Source organism: Erpetoichthys calabaricus, chromosome 6 (assembly GCF_900747795.2).
Source record: "Erpetoichthys calabaricus chromosome 6, fErpCal1.3, whole genome shotgun sequence".
In the NCBI taxonomy this organism is placed as follows: Eukaryota; Metazoa; Chordata; class Cladistia; order Polypteriformes; family Polypteridae; genus Erpetoichthys; species Erpetoichthys calabaricus.
In genome coordinates, this window is record NC_041399.2 from 195,318,317 (window position 1) to 195,340,592 (window position 22,276).

The 22,276-nt window shown below is 40.3% G+C and overlaps 1 protein-coding gene across 1 annotated transcript in view; it reads right to left on the reverse strand.

Moving 5' to 3' along the window:
• Positions 1–21,110, reverse strand: part of rhpn1 (rhophilin, Rho GTPase binding protein 1) — a 129,200-nt gene extending 108,090 nt beyond the window's left edge. The window contains exon 1 of the mRNA XM_028804242.2: positions 20,553–21,110. Within this exon, the coding sequence (XP_028660075.1) occupies positions 20,553–20,633 (81 nt within the window). The 5' untranslated portion in view covers positions 20,634–21,110. The remainder of the gene's footprint in view (positions 1–20,552) is intronic.
• Between the last annotated feature and the right edge of the window lie 1,166 nt (positions 21,111–22,276).

The window sequence follows — 22,276 nt, forward strand, 5'->3', positions numbered from 1 at the left end:
TAATACTCACTGCTCCTATCTAATCAGCAACATTGCTCAGCTGCCACTAGGAAACCTAGGTATCCAGTTACTTTAAAATGTTTCCAGATGCTTACCAGAGTGCTGCCCTGCCACTATATACACTAGGACAATAAAGGTGTGATGGACAGCAAGCATGGATTGGCATTCCAGCCAGGATGGTATAAGATCCCTTACCTGGCTGGGAGGCCGAGCCAGTGAATATAAAAGAAGTAAGGAAGGTAGGATGTTTCCTGCTATTACAAGGAGGGTAGCAGAGGATGCCAACACTATGATGGAGACACTGGCATCCTGGAGGGACTCTACAAAGTGCCCTTACCAGTATAATGGACAGAAATGGAGAGGCAGCTTGCCTGGACTATTTGCTCCCCCAGCATGATAGGTGGCATCATACCTGGGCTTCAGTACCCATTTGAACACCCACAGGGCATGCTAGGATTCGTAGTTCTATGAGACAGTCCTGTTGGGTTCTGGGTGCTGCCGGAGATTTGCCACCCCTACTTTGAGGGACTTCCGCATGACCAGGAAGTACTTCCAATGTACCATATCCTAGCACCTGAAGTACTCCCAGGTCCTAAGTAAACAGAGTCACGAGGTGAGGTAGAGTTGGGAGGCAGCAGACGAAGCTCATCTATAGGAGTGGAAGAAGAGGGAATTGTGCTTGTGGATAAGCTGTGGAGGTATTTTGTTAAAATTAACATTTTTATTCAACCCAGGATTTGTGTTAGTGCTGTTGTGTTTGAGAGCTTGAGGCCTTGGGGTTGTACAGTCATTTTTTCCCACAAATGCAGTTGCCAGTTCCTTGCACCTCACATTGACTCCAACTGTGTCATCATAATTGAACAATAGTGACCACATATAGCCAGAGACAGTGTACTGTTCACTTTTACTACAAGTCTAGTTGTTAACTTGAATTCTAAAGTATAATACGTTTTTTCAGAAAGCTTTTTTTCTTTGTAACAAGTTAGGTTTGTTTTTAACACATTTAATGTGTTCTCCGGACACATGAATGGGGTCAAGCAATCTACAGAGTAGAGTAAGGGTGCTTTATGTGAGCAGATCTAGCCAACTGAAGAGCTCAGCAACTTGCTGCCACACAGTACGAGTCATTTTATTCAATTCCTATGGCGTAAGGCTACAGCAGGGCATCACAACACAAAAAATGGTAGTTTTACTCAGCTTACGTGCTGTGTGTCAGTGATTCAATTATTCAACAAGCCATCCAGTTTATTAATGTGGCATTAAACATCTATACATGAAACCACAGTAAAGTAGGACATACAAAGAAGTAGCATTCATGCTTCCGACCCAGTAAAGAGTTACCACAATTACAGAATTCAGACATAAAGAAAAAGAATAAATTCTCAACTCAAGAGAGCAATGCCATATAATAGAGAGCTGGTGCAGATGATGGAGAGGACGCTTGCATTTCAGTTGGCAATAACAAAAGGATCAACATTTCAGAAACTCGTACAGTTTTGCTTTCTTACAGTTAATCCATTTACAAATATACCCAAGCAATGCCAGGTACTTCAGGTAGCTGCTTCTAAAAATGGAGGTGATTTAAATTTCTGTGAGGGAATCACATTAGATATGACGTCAGAATCTAGCACAATTAGATTGCTCACGCACGGCCACCTGGGTCATATTCATTTTTTTGGCAGTTTGTTATCTGATCTCCTGAAAAAGTATAATCATGCAGCATTATTGGATGATTTAAATGTTAACAGGGATATAGAAACAGAAAATTTGATCAAATCTTTTACACACCTGCCAAATTCAGTAGGGTTTTGGCAAATTGTAACTTATAATATGACAATTATACATTAATCTAATTTTTTATATTATATTCTGATAAATGAAATTACCTCTGACCACTACTTAATTATGTTTTACTTGTTCCTGTTCTCACCAACATAATCACAAATTAAAGCAAGAAGAGTGACATCTAGATTGCAACTCTAAATCAAAATTAGTGGATATTGTGAGAAACTCAAACTTAATTACAGAGAGCGATAAATCGGCTGACATATAATTATAATGTGTCTCTCAAAGAGGCCTTCCATACTGTATCCCCATGGAAAGCAGAAGTGTTCAAAGCACAAATAAAGTCATCCTGAGTTAATGAGAGCCTTCACGCTGTTAAAACAAGAGTTCTAATGGAGAGCGACAAAGTTAAATGGTTTAAAAAAAGCTATTTTTCCTTGTCAGCTCTGAATGCTATTCAGGATTAACACAAGAAAACAGAAATAACCCTTTTGTGTGGTTTAGGAATAGCTGCTAATTTGACAAATGGGTACTCTAATCTACCATACCAAATCCCTACAAAGATCACAGATTTTATTAACTTCTTAAATTTAAAAACTGAGAGTATAAGATCCCAGGGCTCAATGTCATTTTACAAACTTGGTATTGCAATATCAAACCCCATCTGTCCTTGTTTACACATCTTCAGACATTTTACTAATTAATTTCTAAAATAAAATCAATTCTTGTCTCTTAGACCCTAACCTATCCATGTTAGCAAAACACTGCATCACTGCTCTGGAAACAGTCATTTTCAGGTGTGTTTGCACATAATGCACGAACTCACAGGTGGCGCAGTGGTAGTGCTGCTGCTTTGCAGCAAGGAGACTGTGGAAGATTGTGGGTTCGCTTCCCGGTTCCTCCCTGTGTGGATAGTGCTTTGAGTACTGAGAAAAGTGCTATATAAATGTAATTTATTATTATTATTATTATGAAGTACCTACTGCAAAAGACCATGTCTGTCTGTCCACCTATCCGGCATAAAACAATTCAACCCCACAAGGACCAATTTTATTGAGATGTGGCACACTTATTCTTCAAAGAAATCTGTCAAGACAATTCAATTTCATCCAGATATCTCAAACAGATCGCACCATACAAAGTTTTAAATTCTCAAAATCACCCATTGAAGAGCATTAGCCAATTTGCAAACTCGTCCATCTTAAAATAGGGAAATGGTCAGCGTGACTTCAACTAGGAATTAGCCTATTGTTTCAGTTGTACCTTGACAGCACTTGCTTGCGCCTGTATATTTTGTATGTTTTCTTCTTTTACTTGTCTGACAACTGCTCAGATGCCCCATTTAAGCGAGTCAAACACAACACAGAGCAGAGCACTAGCGCACGTGCAAACAGCTCACATAGCAGCATCTTCTCTTGCTGCTTTTAGTAAGTCAGCTAATGCGAAGCAAATGGAAGGAGAAAACAATTACTGTATATAAGCATATGTAAAACTGAATTGATTGAACTAATATTATCTGCGGATTAATTATTGTAGAAAACTGATATTATCAGTCTTAACTAAATAGTGTTTGAACTAATTAATAACACTGCAAACGTACATCTGACCAAACTGATACGAACAGCGAACAGGTTTAGAAATGGACACAGATGGCGGGAGGTGGGAGGCTGCAGTGACTTTAAGCCCCTAATCTCTTGTGCCCAGCTCCTGATCATTCAGGCCCAAATATACAAGAACAATCACATCACACACCTGATCTTCTTGCCCATCATGTACCATTTGTATGTCCTTTTTACAATAAATCAGTTATTTCATAAGTTTTGACTTATTTATATAAATTTGAAAATTGCTGTTTTTTAACCATTATTAATAGCTAGATGGGGAACTTATTTCAATTTCTTTTCTCCTTTCATAGCATAATATTGATACTGATTTTATGGTAGCATCTGTCATTATATTAACAGGTAGTTTTCAATTCCCAATTATTGGATACTACTCTACTGACTATATTTTCAAAAATGTTATGTTGAGGAAAACTGGACGTCACTTAGTCACAGACTGTCCAGAACTAACACACATCAGTCGATGCCACTTTCACATCTCTTGAATTGCAGTGTGCTGTGTATGACAGCCACTGAGTCACCACAAGCCTCTTTGTGCTCCATTTTTAACTTTGTCGTGAAGTGCTGTTAAAAAGCACGTAGTGTGCTAACACAGGGATCTGCATTCTGTTATTGCTATTGCGTTTGAGTATGACTCAAAAATTACAAAACTATTTAATAAACAAAAATGTAATAACCGACTCTTGGATGAAGTAAATAAAAAATGTGAAACGTTCCAACTTTTATATCAGTTACCTTAGTCACCAAACACTTGAATATGTATACGTTGTCTAACTTGTTGCCTCTGTCACTTGAACTTTCAGAAAGTTGTGTTTCTTCCAAAATGTGTCATTTTCAAAATGATAAAAACACTTAAGTCGCTGAACGCACCTGAATGTTACCCCATGCCTATATTATCTGACTTGTTAACTTTATCAATTGATCTTTAATGCCTTTCACAGTTCTTAATGCACTAAAAGTGAAAAAAACATAACTACTGTATACCAAATTATACTTAACAGTGATAGATATATTTTAACTTTACCTTTTCCTTTAAAAGTGCTAGAAAAAGTGTTGTTCTGTGCACTAATCATGTTTGTCACTGTATATACAGTCATATGAAAAAGTTTGGGAACCCCTCTTAATTCTTTGGATTTTTGTTTATCATTGGCTGAGCTTTCAAAGTAGCAACTTCCTTTTATTATATGACATCCATCCATCCATTTTCCAACCCGCTGAATCCAAACACAGGGTCACGGGGGTCTGCTGGAGCCAATCCCAGCCAACACAGGGCACAAGGCAGGAACCAATCCTGGGCAGGATGCCAACCCACCGCAGGACACACACAAACACACCCACACACCAAGCACACACTAGGGCCAATGTAGAATCACCAATCCACCTAACCTGCATGTCTTTGGACTGTGGGAGGAAACCGGAGCGCCCGGAGGAAACCCACACAGACACGGGGAGAACATGCAAACTCCACGCAGGGAGGACCCGGGAAGCGAACCCAGGTCCCCAGGTGTCCCAACTGCGAGGCAGCAGCGCTACCCACTGCGCCACCGTGTATTATATGACATGCCTTATGGAAACAGTAGTATTTCAGCAGTGACATTAAGTATATTGGATTAACAGAAAATATGCAATATGCATCATAACAAAATTAGCCAGGTGCACCCCAACAGAGATATGACATCAATACTTATAACAGCCTCTAGACGCTTCTTATAGCCTTTGATGAGTGTCTTGATTCTTGATGGAGGTATTTCTGACCATTCTTCCATACAAAATGTCTCCAGTTCAGTTACATTTCATGGCTGCCGAGCATGGACAGCCTGCTTCAAATCATCCCAAAGATTTTTGATGATATTCAAGTCAGGGGCCTGTGATGGCCATTCCCAAACATTGTACTTCTCCCACTGCATGAATGCCTTTGTCGATTTCAAACTGTGTTTTGGGTCATTGTCTTGTTGGAATATCCAACCCCCGCGTAACTTCAACTTTATGACTGATGCTTGAACATTATCCTGAAGAATTTGTTGATGTTGGGTTGAATTCAGCTGACCCTCAACTTTAACAAGAGCCCCAGTCCCTGAACTAGCCACACAGCATGATGGAACCTCCACCAAATTTGACAGTAGGTAGCAGATGTTTTTCTTGGAATGCGGTGTTCTTCCGCCATGCAAAGTGCTTTTTGTTATGACCAAATAACTCAATTTTTGTCTCATCAGTCCAAAACACTTTGTTCCAAAATTAATCTGGCTTGTCTAAATGAGCATTTGCATACAACAAGCGACTCTGTTTGTGGCGCGAGTGCAGAAAGGGCTTCTTTGTCATCACCCTGCCATACAAATGTTCTTTGTGCAAATTGCGCTGAATTGTAGAACGATGTACAGATACACCATCTGCAGCAAGATGTTCTTGCAGGTCTTTGGAGGTGATCTGTGGGTTGTCTGTAACCATTCTCACAATCCTGCGCATGTGCCGCTCCTGTATTTTTCTTGGCCTGCCAGACCTGCTGGGTTTGACAGCAACTGTGCCTGTGGCCTTCCATTTCCTGATTCCATTCCTTACAGTTGAACCTGACAGTTTAAACCTCTGAGATAGCTTTTTGTAGCCTTACCCTAAACCATGAGACTGAACAATCTTTGTTTTCAGATCTTTTGAGAGTTGCTTTGAGGATCCCATGCTGTCACTCTTCAGAGGAGTGTCAAGGGGAAGCACAACTTGCAGTTGACCACCTTAAATGCCTTTATATCTCATGATTAGACACACCTGTCTATGAAGTTCAAGGCTTAATGAGCTAATCCAACCAATTTGGTGTTGCAAGTAATCAGCATTGAGCAGTGACAGGCATTCAGATCAGCACAATTACAAGGGGACCCACATTTTTGCACAGCCAGTTTTTCACATTTGATTTAATTTCATACAACTAAAAACTGCTTCACTAAAAAACTTTATTCAGAAAACACCCCAGTACTCAGATGTTCCTAGGAAATGAAAGACATACAACTGTTATCTTTCTGGTTGAAAGTAGAGTCAATTATGATGCAGGCTGAGAAGGGTTCCCAAACTTTTTCATATGACTGTATTAGAGCACTGTTTAACAATGTAAAAAAATAAATAAATAAGATGTTCTGGCTGCTTCAGAATGATATACCACTTTCATTTTTTTTTAAGGTCACGTCTGCAATGAACCATGCAGTGGATTTTATTCAGTGTGTGATAGATGGCCAGGAACCCTGCCCCACCGGGACGCCTGGAGGGACCGGGAGAGTGGCACTTCTCTTCCCCGGGTACCTGGACGGATAGCACTTCTGGTACACCAGGAAGTGCTGAGAGACCAGGGATGGTGTATGCCCGGAGTGCTTCCGGGTGCAAGGGCAGCACTTCCACCACACTGGGGAGTGCTGCCAGAAGTTCATCATCAGGCACCTGGAGCACATCCGGGACATTATAAAAGGGGCCACCTCATTCCATTCGGGGAGTCGGGTGGAAGTGGACAAAGGCTGCGAGAGAGAGGAGTGGAGGCCGAAGGACCAAGATCTGCAATAGTGTGTAAATAATTTGTAAATAGTAGTACAATAAATGTGTGTGTGGTGGACATTGTGGTGTCTTGTCTGTTTGTGGCCGGGCTAGCTCTTGTAAGTGTTACACTGACATTAATACAGTGTTTTAAATTAAGGAAAATAAACCCAAGCACAACTTAATGATAAAACATTCCCAATGCACCCTAAAAAACCTAAACATTAGCAAGGATTTACTTACACTGTCAGAAATTAATATGCACAACTTCATAAGGGCTTTTGAAGTGTTAGTCATCCAGGTGTTCAGGATAATGCGTGTGTCTGTTATATCATAAATTAGGTTATTTGTTAGGTTTTTCTTTTAGTGTTAAATTTAGTATTTTACTCTGTTTTATTTTCTTATTCTATTTAATGCTTTGTTATCTGTTTCATTGTTCTACTCAGGAAAACATTTGTATCCAATGTGACATATACCCTGCTGTTTTTTTCTAAGACTCTGTGAAGCGCCTTGAGCATGGGAAAGGTGCTATATAAATAAAATGTATTATTATTATTATTATTATTATTATTATAAGACCCATGTGCCTCTGGCTGTAAAAGCAGACATATTTCATAAACTAAAAGCAGTAATGTTACAGCAGCATGAAACCTTTAATATTAGTTAATACACAAGGCAACAGTTAGCTTCTATTGAAAGTAAAACCAACAAAGATACACTGTATTAGCTAAACATTAATGACGCCATGGCTACGGCAGCCTTATGAAGGTCAATTCACTTTCCATTTCCATTCATCTCCAAAATACTGCAGAAACCTGAAAACCTTTACTTTAGTATTGACAATGTGACTTATGCTTTTCTCTAGAGTTAACTTTTCACTTTTATATTTGAGAACTACAAGTAAGCTTGAGTTTTTTAAGGTTATTCTATTTTAAAATTAAATTCTTAAATGCTGCCACGTTCTACAATGTCTGGTCAATCCAATAAATACTGAAAAGCCGACCATGAGGCTCCTGAAAAAGAAATCTCCTCAAGTGCTGATCCCATCCTCCATCAAACAGGCCGTATTCCCATAGCAACTGAAAAGCTATCTGAAGGCAACGAGTGTGACATGTGTGATGGGCACTTCACGTGCAATTCATTAGTCTCAACTGGGATACATCCTCCAGTGAAAGACGGCAGAATGGTTTCTCTGATACTCTCTGTAAATTTCATATTAATGTTCTCTACAGGAGAAAATATTGAAAAAAAATTTAAAAACACAACTGAGTGGACAGTCAGCTGACAGAGAAGGGTGCTGTTCTGAGCCACTTCTTTGTTAGCCTGATTTCATTTGTTCGCTGACCACACGACCAGTTAATCCCTCTTATTCGCAGAGAGATTTAAAACTGGGTGATCACCAGCCGGAGATTAGCAGAAATACTGCTACTATGGTGATATGTTTCACCCTGATGCTTGATGGGCTAAATTCATACTATAATCGTAGTAATAAGAGAGCGTGTTTCTGTTTTACACACTTAGACGTCTTACAAGGTAAGTGTTCAACAAAACTGGTTTAGCGCAACATGACATAGGAAAACTGGATGTGCTTTGTTGACCTCCAATTTATATTTCCTGTATGTATCATTTATAAGATTTTGGTCAGTTAACCCTGTCAAATGTATCTCTCCCTCTCCACTCTCCCTCTTTTAAAAAGGTAACTGTTGAGTGAACTAGCCTGAACACCATCAGATAGACACCACAGTTCTAGAAAACACACATTTTATTTACAAATTAAAGTCCTGCACACACACAGTTCTCCCGCACCAGTCACCCTTACTTACACAGGCCTTTAAACGTCCGTGGGCCAATTTTCTTCCTCTCACTGGAGCTTTGTCCTCCTCCTGCACCTGACTCTGGCTCCTCGACTGTAGGAAGGCGGCCCCTTTTATAATCACCTGGATGTGCTCCAGGTGCTCACTGATGTCTTTCCGTCGGCACTTCCTGGTGTGGCGGAAGTGCCACATGACCACCCGGAAGCACTCCGGGCATCCCTGGAAGGTCCTCCATCAACCCTCCCAGGTGTGGCGAAAGTGCAGATATCCCGGGCTCTATGGGGCTCGGGGCGCCCCCTGGCGGTGTCAATGGGCCCCAATGGATTTGAGCCTCCACACTCCGTCCCCGTGGTCCCCACACTATTCAGGGCAGTTGCCCCCGCATGGCCTGGGGGATGTATAATCCGCCTCCCGGTCCTTTCAGGCGTCCCAGCTGGGTCTGAACCCAAGCCTCCTGCCACACTATATATTCATACAGTGCTGCCCATAATATTTGGAAAAAAGACACATTTTTCCTTGATTTACCCCTCTGCTCCACAGATTAAAATTACAAACTAAACACTTCAGATGTGATTAAAGTGCATATTGCAGACTTTCAGTTAGGGTATTTGCATACATTTTTGGTCACATCATATAGAAATGACAACACCTTTTATACATCGCCCACCCCATTTTAGGGCACCATAATATTTGGCCGTTTGTAATTATTCAGGAGTGGTGTCTGGAAATACTTTGACTTTGTAACAAATGGGGATGGAAAATCACCAGATACACGCAAGCCTGTAAGCAAAACTTAAAAGCAAGTCTGTACCAAAAAGTTCTAAATTATGGAAACATTAATAAGTATGAACCTGTAAACTGTTGTGTCTGAAGTAGCAATGTGACGTTATTTCTTCCTACAGGTTAAAACTTTTTTTGTAGCCAGTTAAATCTTTAATGCATCAAGATAGTGGTCTGCAATAATTTATCTGCCGGGCAGCTTTGTTCTGTGCTGTTCATTCGGGGAAACGCTCTTCAGCACAACGATCAGCTCGTATACACTAAAATATTTACAGTTCAAGTTTTTGTACAACCAACTTAACATGGTTGCTGAAAGAGGTCCAATGCTCCCTCAATTTTTGAACCCTCACCACAAAGTGTGTTGCTGAAGTGTGTTACCTGGGCAAAGTGGTGGCTCTGAGGCTAAGGATCTGTGCTGGTAACCAGAAGGTTGCCGGTTTGAATCCCCGTCACTGCCAAAAGAGATCCTACTCTGAGCAAGGCCCTTAACCTGTAATTGCTCCAGGGGTGCTGACCCTGCGCTCTGACCCCAAGGGGTATGCGAAAACTAACAAATTCCTAATACAAGAAATTGTATAAGGCGAAATAATGAACAAAAAAAAAAAAGTGTGCTGCTGAAGTGTGTTAACCTTGTTTTATTTCATTACGAGTGATTTTAAAGTTATATTTCATCACATTTACTATATAATATTAAGTTCTATAACTTTTCAGTACTCAATTGCATGGACGGTGGCACGACTCCTCCGTGTCCTTGTATACGTCCCACTGTATATCAGAGTGTGTATTTTTTACATCAGGGCTCATTTGCAGCTCTACAGAATCTCACCTCACAGGAGACCACATCGACATGCTAGTCTTTCTTGCAAAAAATTTTGAAGTTACAAAGACATTGTAGTTTTTTTTTTTTTTTTACACAAAAATGCAATGTGCTCTGTTTGCATTTATGCAAAAACTTTGTGTGTTAGTAGCCTGCTTATGTGTTCCTTTTCTGAACAATTATTCTTTTTACTTGAATGTTAATTTAGTCAGTCAGTCAGTCATTGTCAAACCTGCTATATCCTAACACAGAGTCACGGGGGTTCTGCTGAAACCAATCCCAGCCAACACAGAGCTCAAGGCAGGAACAAATCCCCGGGCAGGACGTCAGCCCACCGCAGGGCACACACATACACACCAAGCACACACTTGGGACAATTTAGGACCTCCAATGCACCTAACCTGCATGTCTTTGGACTGTGGGAGGAAACACACGCAGGCACGGGGAGAACATGCAAACTCCATGCAGGGAGGACCCGGGAAGCGAACCCGGGTCTCCTAACTGCGAGGCAGCAGCGCTACCACTACTGCCACCGTGCTGCCTACGTTAATTTAACGTTTGTTTTAATAATTTATGTATATTGTTTACAAAGGACTGCAATACATATTCAATTAACATTTAATGACAATTGTAACAGTTCATTGTACCACCTCAGGAACAGTATTTGTTGTCATCGATTTAAAGAACTGTTGACCAGATTTTACTTTTTATTATTAACAAAGCTTTACTCTTACCTTATACAAAAGATTACATTATTTGAAGCATATGTATTTAATGACTGTAATGTCTGTTATTTGTTTTATTCATTGTCAAGATTATTTATTCAGTTACACTATCTACCATATTTGGTATCGAATTTCAATACTTTTCTTAGTTTTGTATCACAGTCTGATAACCCTATGTGGCATTAGTGCTAATTACTGCACCGCCTGATGTAAGAACAAAATGACAAAATGCTTTCTTGTATGAAACAAAGATTATCCAAAGGTGTGGCCAACGATCAGCTCCTATACACTAACATATGTAGAATACAAGTTTTTAGCATTTGTGATTTATAGTGTTTTATATTTATTGTTTAAAAAACAACTTAACATGGTTGCTTAACAACTTAAGATCAATGCTGCGTCTTAGCAATTGCAAATGAACTCTGTTACAATCATCAAAGCATACAAATATGACAACTGAGTTTTACCCGCATTCAGGCGCTCTAAAAATATCAATATAAAGTTAGCTGTTCCTACAGGAATGTAAGATTTCAATTATGAGAAAACAATGGACTGCAGGAAAAACCAAATCTTCTGAGATAAGAATATCTGAGTGGTCTTAAACAGCCTTTGGAGCACTGGGTGAAAGCCCACTGGTAGAATTCTAAGTCAGGAAGTGACACCCCAGGACTGGGAGCCGAGTGCTTAAGAGGAGATCCACTACCATGCCACAGGAATGTTGAAATCAGCAACTGGACTTTAACCCACCCGATATTTAGTGGGAGGACGAAGTGGGACCACAGCATTTATAGTATAAAATTAAAATGTTCATTTTGATAATGGTACTAGGGTGTTGTACCGTGTTAGCCATTATGGATGTGGTGAGAAGTTAAGCAAGACAAGATTGGAAGAGAAAAGAGAGAGTAAAAGTTTACACCAGTTCTTACATCAGAAAAGGTGCATCAGTAGTTGTTATATGATATTTCTCTAACTAAAGGGACATATTGACTCCTGACTCTCTGAAACAACGTTGGATTACTTACAGATGAACGCTAGCAAAACTGAATTGTTTTAGCTCCTTGAAAAGCCTTGGCTTCTAACAAACCACTCCTATGTTACAAGCACTCTAAGTTTTGAATGTCACATCTCAGCTGTAGTTTCTATATCTTTACCACTCATTGCACAAAACATTGTTACGGTCTGCCTTGCCTACATTCCCAATAAAAAAAAAAATATGCAGACCATATGCTTAAAGTATTAAAAGATTAATAATAAGTGGTTCAGTATGCTGATACTAGAGTCATTATTTGACAAGATTCGATTAAATGGTCACCCATCAACTGGTTTCCAGTCCAATATCTAGTTTTCTACAAACTATGCAACTTAAATATTATATTGTCTACTCCATCTTAATTTTAATGACATGTTTTTTTTTTCCAGTATTCCAAAGACTTTGTTTGCAATTCTCATTTAGCTTTGTGGCTCCTGTTCTTTAGGAGGTTTTCCTAGACTGGGCCTACAAAATAACCAATTATTGTTTTTATTTCAGATCAACTTTATGCACATTTTAATTTTCATTGTTAAACTGATACTCTCATACTCATCATATTGATGTGGACCCCATTGTGCCACTGTACGTATATTCAATGTGTTTTTAAGTACTACTGATTTTTTTTCTTTGTTTAGACTCCTACAAGTATTTATTTTCCTGAGCTTTATGTAAATGCAATGGCTAGGGCGTAGCACTTTAAAGCACGAGACACATAACCGGTCAGAGCTCCACATGTAAAAATGTATTACGCGTAAACAATGATGATACATCCTGATTTTGTAAATCACCTTGGGTAAAGGCGTCTAACAAATACACAATAATTAGAATAATTTATATGAACTGCTATATATATCTAAACGTTGTTGCTTAGAACTGTGTGCTTTGCAAACCAATGTATAAAGGTGTGATCTGTTTAATGTACAATATAAATATCGATCCTCGGGTACAGTGGCACAGTGATTAGTGTTCCTGCATCACATCTCCAGAGTCCTGGGTTCAAATATTAACCCAAACATTGTTTTCGGTGAAGTCTGTATGTCCTGTCAAAGTCTGCATTGCTTTTAGAACAAAAGAACAGGAGACGTATGACAAACAAGGGGAGACGATTAAATCCATCAAGCATGTTAAGTTAGCAAACTTGTTCTAATACCTCATCCTGATACTCTTTAAAGGCTATCAAGGTTTCCTTTTCAACTACATGACTCTGCATTTTTTCGTTTCTGTAAAGAAGTGTTTCAGTCTTAAAAACACTTTCACTGGCGCTGTCAAGTACAGTCATGGCCAAACGTTTTGAGAATGACACAAGTATTAGTTTTCACAAAGTTTGCTGCTTCAGTGTTTTTAGATCTTTTTGTCAGATGTTTCTATGGAATACTGAAGTAGAATTACAAGCATTTCATAGGTTTCAGAGGTTTTTATTGACAATTACATTAAGTTCATGCAAAGAGTCAATATTTGCAGTGTTGGCCCTTCTTTTGCAGATGCACTCACACCTGCCTGCTACCATTCCTGTGGTGCCCACAGCTGAATCAACTTTAGGAGACAATCCTGGCACTTGCTGGACTTTAATGGGTGCCCTGAAGCCTTCTTCACAATTGAACCTCTCTTTTCTAACTCAGTCAGCATGACAGAGTGATCTCCAGCCTTGTCCTTGTCGACACTCTCACCTCTGTTAACACTGAAATGATGTCGGCTGGTCCTTTTGTGGCAAGGCTGAAATGCACTGTAAATGGGTTTTTTGGGGATTAAGTTCATTTTCATGGCAAAGAGGGACTTCGCAATTAATTACAATTCATCTGATCACTCTTCATAACATTCTGGAGTAGACAAAAATTGCCATCATAGAAACTGAGGAGGCAAACTTTGTGAAAATTAATATTTGTCTCATTCACAAAACTTTTGGCCATGGCTGTACATGATTCACTGTTTAAATTAAAGAATTCTGCTGGATCAGCTTTATCAATGTCTGGAATTTTTGATAACCTCGATTAGGACCACATATAGCCTGCTCTATTCAGGGTTAAGCAGGATTCATTCCCTTAGCCTATCACAGTAGGATGCACCATTTTGGCCAGTTATCTCTGGTGACTCGCACCACATCACCAACACATGCAGCCAGGCTCACTGCCATCTGAATTGGCCCAGTGTGAGTAAATGTGTCTGCCTTGTGCCTACTAATGCTGTGTTCAATTCTATTCCACTACACTCCTGTATTACAGTGGGCAGGCTGATAAACTAAATTAATAGATGATTTTCTGTTTTGAACATTAAGCAACATGGTACTGGGGAGAAATCATTGTTTTCTTCTTCTTTGCAATTGATCAGTAAATTTAAATCCTTCATTTTCTTCTACAACTTTACTTCACTCAAGAATGCGATAATCTATATAATGTACAACTAAGCATAACCGACAAGGTACCCTACTTAGCCTATGATTCAGTATCCTCTATTATAGCTTTAATATGCTTCTTATTTGTTAACTCCTTTGGGTAGATACTGCATATCCATCCATTATCCAACCCGCTATATCCTAACTACAGGGTCACGGGGGTCTGCTGGAGCCAATCCCAGCCAACACAGGGTGCAAGGCAGGAAACAAACCCCGGGCAGGGCGCCAGCCCACCGCAGTACTGCGTATCTATTAAATAATTAAATACAACTGAAAGAAAACAAGCCTGTGGCAGCTGGTACTAGCATGCAACAGAATGATGCTACCACTCATTTTGATTCATGGGCCACGTGTTATATTAACAGTATCGGTTTGCATAGTTAAAAACTGCAGCACAACAAAATAATGTGTCAATCTTCACAGGATTACATATATTTTCTTGGAGGACTCTAGTCCAGAGATACACAGATACATAATTATACATATAGAAAGATATGTACTGTATAATCATGTGTATGACTCTGAATGGGATTACATAAGCTTGACATAGCTGGACCAAAGAATGACAGAGCTTCACACTGCAGCAGGTACCTGCTTTTCATTCCTTCAACAAACTACAAATAGAAATAACCAGATAATACACAGCAACATTGTTCAAGCCCAAAACAGTGGTGACAGAGGACATGCAGGTGATAGGGTGTAACAGAGCAAGATGCAGAGGACAGGAAGATTTGGAAAAAGATTAGGCAACCCCTAATGGGAGCAGCCAAAAAAAAAAAGACGACTGTTCAAGCCCCAAAACAGGTCACTCTTGAAATACTGTAGCAGCAGAGAGGACAGGTTCAAACAGCACATTCTTTAAATACACTTACATACACACATCATATATCTCTCTATTATAATAAAAAAATCTTGGGAAGGGAGACGAGACGTGACATTCTCAGAGAGACAGTTTCACATCCCGTGAGACGAGACTTTGTGCCAAGAGATTTAACCACGCCTGGGGCCGGAAATAAAAGACAAAGAGTAGATGACAAAGTAGAACGTTGTGAAGAATTCAAAAACGTTGGCGCGATACACATGCAGAACAGGTTAGAGATAATGGAAGTACAAAAATTCAAAAGTCTCCAAAAAATGATAGTAAAGATTGCGCAAACAAACGGAAATTATTACTCAGTGAAATAACAGAACAGCGAACAGAGATCAAATATATTGTTCGGATTTAAATTTTAAGTCAAAAACTTGTAGATCGTCTAATTCGTGTTGCCATCAGGGAAAAGTAGTGTTTCTTCCCAATGAAGAGGCATATCCACGAGAAATAATAGATTTGTTGTTTGGTGAAAGTGAAATCCCGGCGAGAGAAAATTTCAATCCCCGCAAGACAAGACAATATTTGTAAACGTTTCTGAAAACATAGTTTCACTTTATCATTATGGGTTATTTTGAGTGTAGATTGGTGGGCAGAAATGGCAAATTTATTCATTTAAAATTAAATCTACAACACAATAAAATATGCAGAAAATGAAGTGGTATGAATATTATCTGTATCCACCGTATTGGGGAAAAGGTTGAGACGGTGTTGCCATCATGAATTAGCAATGAATTTAAGAGACATGACATTTCAGCATTATAGTTTTCACACACTTGATGAAGACTATACTACCAAAATGTTTTGTGTATTTTTCTTTTAGAGATGTATGCTGAGATAATCATTTAATAACTCCATTTTATATGTATACTATACTGTATGTATAAAAATATGCACACACACATACATATAGGAATATGTTAAATGTATTAAGATGCTGATTTTGCCATTCTGATTGCAGATCATTGCTGTTTGCAATTCTGCTTTCTGAAAGAGAAGCAAATGCATCTGTCAACCATACTAAATGCTGTGTTCACTAAAACAATATAAACGTGGATCACTTTTATATATCGTTCATTATATTCTGGGGTATGACTGTATATGTATGTGTACTTTTCTACTTTTATTTTTCTATTTTTTATTTATTGATCACTCCTACCACTTTATTTTATGTGGATTCCTTCCCTGGACACACTTACTTTTACAACGTGGGCATGGATTTTAACACGCCGAGACTCGCCTATTCAAGTACTCAACTTCGAGCGCTGAGAACAAATGCCAGTGCTGGTGTGGTTCCATATTTACCCGACGAGGTAAGAAGGCGGTATCGTGGCAGCAGAGCCGGCACTAAGCTAAAAAAGAAGCGGCTTGCGAGAAAGTGGCGTTTCAAGCCTTCGGTGCCTTCTGTGATTCTGGGGAATGTAAACTCAATCTCAAATAAGATCGACGAACTGGCTGCGCTGGTGAAAAATGTCAGAACCTACAGAGAATGCAGTTTGTTGTGTTTTTGCGAAACCTGGCTAAATAACACCATCCCAGATGCCAACGTGGAGCTACCCGGGTTTAGCACAGTTAGAGTGGACAGAGATGCAAGTACCTGTGGTAAGCACAAAGGAGGAGGACTCGCTCTCTATGTTAATACACGGTGGTGTCACTCTGGACATGTTAACGTCAAAATCTCCACTTGCTGCAGGGATATCGAACTGTTGGCCGTAAGTTTACGTCCCTACTATTTGCCCAGAGAGTTTGGACATGTCATTGTTGTTATTGTATACATTCCTCCTCGGGCAGACATGGAGATAGCGAGTGACATCATCCATTCCGCTGTTGCTAAGTTACAAACGCAGCACCCTGAGGCGCTTGTGCTAATCGCTGGAGACTTTAACCATGTGACGCTGGACAAAACATTACCTGCATTCTCCCAGTATGTGCACTGTAACACCCGGGGAAATAAGACTATTGATTTACTTTATGCAAACGTTAAAGATGCATACAGCGCCACCCCGCTGCCTGCGCTTGGGAAAGCAGATCATAACCTGGTTCTGCTTCAGCCTCACTATAAACCAAAAGTTAGAGTCCTACCTGTAACCACACGATCATTCAGGAAGTGGACTCCGGAGGCTGAGAATGCTCTGAGACAATGTTTTGGAACTACAGACTGGGATATCCTGCAGGGATCTCATAGTGAGAACATTGAGGAAGTTGTTGACTGCACTACTGACTACATCAACTTCTGTATGGACATTGTAGTTCCAGTAAGAACAGTACGCTGCTATGCTAACAACAAGCCATGGATTACAAGTGACATCAAGGGCCTTTTGAATCAGAAGAAAAGGGCTTTTAAAGACGGTGATCAGCATGAGCTCAAGCGCGTGCAGAAGAAACTCCGAGTCCAACTCAGGGCGGCGAAGGAGCAGTACAGGAGAAAGCTGGAGCAGAAGTTGCAGAATAACAGCATGAAGGAAGTGTGGGATGGGATGAAGATCATCACTGGCTGCAGCTCGAAGCGGGGTACCACCATTGAGAGAGACGTGAAGAGAGCAAACCAAATGAACAACTTTTTTAACAGGTTTGACCACCCTAACCCACTCTCACTCTCACCTCGGAGTACTGCACCCTCCACACATCCTTCTGCTGATACCAGCATAGGAAAGACATCCCCACCCATAATTACAACAGCGCAAGTGAGCAGAGAGCTGAGGAGACTTCGTGCCAGCAAAGCAGCGGGTCCAGATGGAGTATCGCCACGACTGCTGAAGGTCTGTGCATCGGAGCTGGGGGGTCCTCTACAGCGCATCTTCAACCTGAGCCTGGAACAGGGGAGAGTCCCGAGGCTTTGGAAAACATCTTGTATCACCCCAGTCCCAAAGGTATCACGTCCTAGTGAGCTGAATGACTTTCGGCCTGTTGCTGTGACATCACATGTGATGAAGACCATGGAGAGGCTGCTGCTTCACCACCTTAGGCCACAGGTTCAACACGCCCTTGACCCTCTGCAGTTTGCATATCAGGAGAAGGTGGGAGCGGAAGATGCCATCATCTATATGCTACACCGATACCTCTCTCACTTGGACAGAGGCAGTGGTGCTGTAAGAATTATGTTTCTAGACTTCTCTAGCGCCTTCAACACAATCCAACCTCTGCTACTTAGGGACAAGCTGACAGAGATGGGATTAGATTCATACCTAGTGGCATGGATCGTGGACTATCTTAAAGACAGACCTCAGTATGTGCGTCTTGGGAACTGCACGTCTGACATTGTGGTCAGCAATACAGGAGCGCCACAAGGGACTGTACTTTCTCCGGTCCTGTTCAGCCTATATACATCGGACTTCCAATACAACTCGGAGTCCTGCCATGTGCAAAAGTTCGCTGATGACACTGCTATCGTGGGCTGTATCAGGAATGGGATGGAGGAGGAGTATAGGGACCTAATCAATGACTTTGTTAAATGGTCCGACTCAAACCACCTACACCTCAACACCAGTAAAACCAAGGAGCTAGTGGTGGATTTTAGGAGGCCCAGACCCCTCATAGACCCAGTGATCATCAAAGGTGACTGTGTGCAGATGGTGCAGACCTATAAATATCTGGGAGTGCAGCTGGATGATAAATTAGACTGGACTGCCAATACTGATGCGCTGTGCAAGAAAGGACAAAGCCGGTTATACTTCCTTAGAAGGCTGGCTTCCTTCAACATCTGCAATAAGATGCTGCAGATGTTCTATCAAACAGTTGTGGCGAGCGCCCTCTTCTACGCAGTGGTGTGCTGGGGAGGCAGCATTAAGAGGAAAGACGCCTCACGCCTGGACAAACTGGTGAGGAAGGCAGGCTCTATTGTTGGCATGGAGCTGGACAGTTTAACATCTGTGGCAGAGCGAAGGGCGCTCAGCAGGCTCCTATCAATTATGGAGAATCCACTGCATCCACTAAATAATGTCATCTCCAGACAGAAGAGCAGCTTCAGTGACAGACTGCTGTCACTGTCCTGCTCCACAGACAGATTGAGGAGATCGTTCCTCCCCCAAACTATGCGACTCTTTAATTCCACCAGGGGGGGTAAACGTTAATATTTAACATTATACATAGTTATTGTCTGTTTTTTTCACCTGTATTATTATCATTCTTTAATTTAATATTATTTATTGTATCAGTATGCTGCTGCTGAAGAATGTGAATTTCCCATTGGGATTAATAAAGTATCTATCTATCTATCTATTCCATCTGTGGCATTTGTTTGGGGTTTAATCCGTATTGTATTATTGTCCATCCATATCTTGAACAAGGACTATTTTATAATACGAATATTCATACTATTGCATTTAGTTAAAATAATGATCTTTAGTGATATTTATAAAGTCATGTGTTACCGTCTATTGACCTTTTATATGCTTCAATGCAAAGTCTTTGAGTTTGGCAACTAAGCATGTCACTGCATATTGTAATGCGTGTATAATTTCATGTCACAAATAAAATTTAATTTGATTCTAACTTCTACCAATAAAAGTGCGTTTAGCAGAGTATATGAATGTATGTTAAAACAGACTGCCATTTAGGAACCCTAACAAGAAAGGGTGTTTATGGAATGGATGTAGTGTTCCATGAATCATAGGCACTTTAAGAATGTACTTGGTGCAATCCGAATGTGCTGTTCTTCAAATACTTAGGTGTGACACTCTGATTATTATACTATATTTACACCTTCCTACGCAGAATATATCAACAAAGACAGGATGGGCTAATTTATGCAAATCGTTTACAGTAGTGTTGCCCAAAGGTGTGCACACTGATACAGACCTTTCAGGGTTTGGAAAATGGACGGATGGATTAAAGACCTGGCGGTTAAAGTCTGCATCTCGCAAAGTTTCCAGTTCAAATGTATCATTGTACATCCCCGAGTAGGCCACCTGCGCTCAAACTGCACAACTGAAATGTCTCATGTTAAGATTTTTAAGTCTGAAATAAAGCCCCGATTAAACATAAGTAAATTCTGCTCAGTAATGTGTGATCCATTCATGAAGATCTGCTGTGATGTGTGTGACTGCTTTTTAAATGTTGATTTAATCAGATAGTGTCGATTGGAACACTTTAGCACACACCAGCGTGATTCGTCGGTACGTCGCGTCCCTCGACAATTTTAATGTTTAACATCAATGACATCTTTACACACTCACGGAAACGCGCCCGGTATTATTATTATTATTATTATTTTTACCTTCCTGATGCTGCCACCTTGGTTTCCGTTCTGATCCCCCGGGGGCCTCAGCACTGCTTCGTCTTCCTCCGGCTCAGACATCTCGAAGACTGTAACGCACCAGCCCCGATTTCAGCTCTCCTCCATTCGAAATCAACAAGTGAAACTGAAGAAAAGAAGCTGGCGGCTCAATAGGTTTTTTAATTATTATGCCTTTGTTCTTAAATTGTATTTACAAACAATGAATACAGGGGCACTGCGATAAGCATAAAGCACCTTCTTCGTTTGAATTTACATTAGATCACAAGCATGCTTGGAAGGGTCAAGTTTTCCAAACTCAAGAAAGCTCTTGCTTGTAAGCGATTCTACGGAGCGATCCGGCTTACTGATGCCGTCGTCGAGGGCCAGTTGAATAAGCTCGTAGTTGTCCTGGTATCCCCGCTTTCAGGTGGCTTACAGAAATTTATTAATTTCACGCGCCTTCAGGTCTCCTCTGCTTCGCCACTCTCCCGAAGCTGACAGTCGAGCACTGGTACTACTACCTGGCTGGCAGACGGCTTGGTGGGCAGAAACAATAGATAGGGCGGGCTCGTCGTATCTTTCGGCCAATTAGAATGCGAATTATCTGCGCGCCCTCCTTCTGAAGGCGTTTCCTCATCCTAAACGGGGTCACGAAGGCTAAAATGGGCGGGAACAAATCATTAGGGCCTCAGGAATTTATGTTGCCATTAGCAACAGAAAGGCATCGAACCCGGGAGGTGGGAACGTATGAGGCTGTCCCTGGACTGGGTGATGTAATTGAATCTACCGCGCAGAATCACACGCTTCATAAAACGATGGCAGGGAAATTCTTTAAACATTTAAACTTCTTTGTGTATTACTAACAAAGTTAACACACACTTTTTTGAAAAATATGTTGCTTAACTTTTTTTTGTATTCACGTTAGTTGACTTATTCAGTAAATCTGTGTATCCTTGCTGTATCAGAGTGCAGGTCAGTTTGCTGAGGTTGCTGCTACCTGAAATGTTTTGAATTTCCAGAACATATTAGATCATAAACTTTCTAGCCCCAATAGTTATGCACGAACCTAACGAGTCACATGCATTTTTTGGTTTATTCTTGCATTCTGTATCCGGCACTTGATGCTGATCAGATGGAGCTGCTCTTCTTCTTGCACTTCCTATTATAGTGTTCTTCATCACATTATGGGCCACTGTGGTTTGCTTGACGCTTAGCAGATGTCACTGATGTTCTTTTTCTTTTTGCCATGTCACTTCACTTGCTGGTCACTTTGTCATAAGGAATTAATGAGCACAGTTTAGTTTGCCGAGGTTGCCACAGATTTTTTGAATTACCAGAATGTGTCAGATCATAAGCTTTTGGTCAAGATCAAGGTTCTAGCCTTGTAGTTACACATGGAACTTCAGTCACATGCATTTCTTTGTCTTTGTCCTTTTTGTATGCTGTATTAATCCCAAATATATATATATATATATATATATATATATATATATATATATATATATATATATATATACAGTACTGTGTAAACATTTTAGGCAGGTGTGAAAAAATGCTGTAAACAAAGAATGCTTTCAGAAATATAAATAATGATTGTTTATTGTTATCAATTTACAAAATGCAAAGTGAGCGAACAAAAGAAAAATCTAAATCAAATCAATATTTGGTGTTCCTACCTTTTGCCTTCAAACCAGCATCAATTCTTATCGGTCCACTTGCACAAA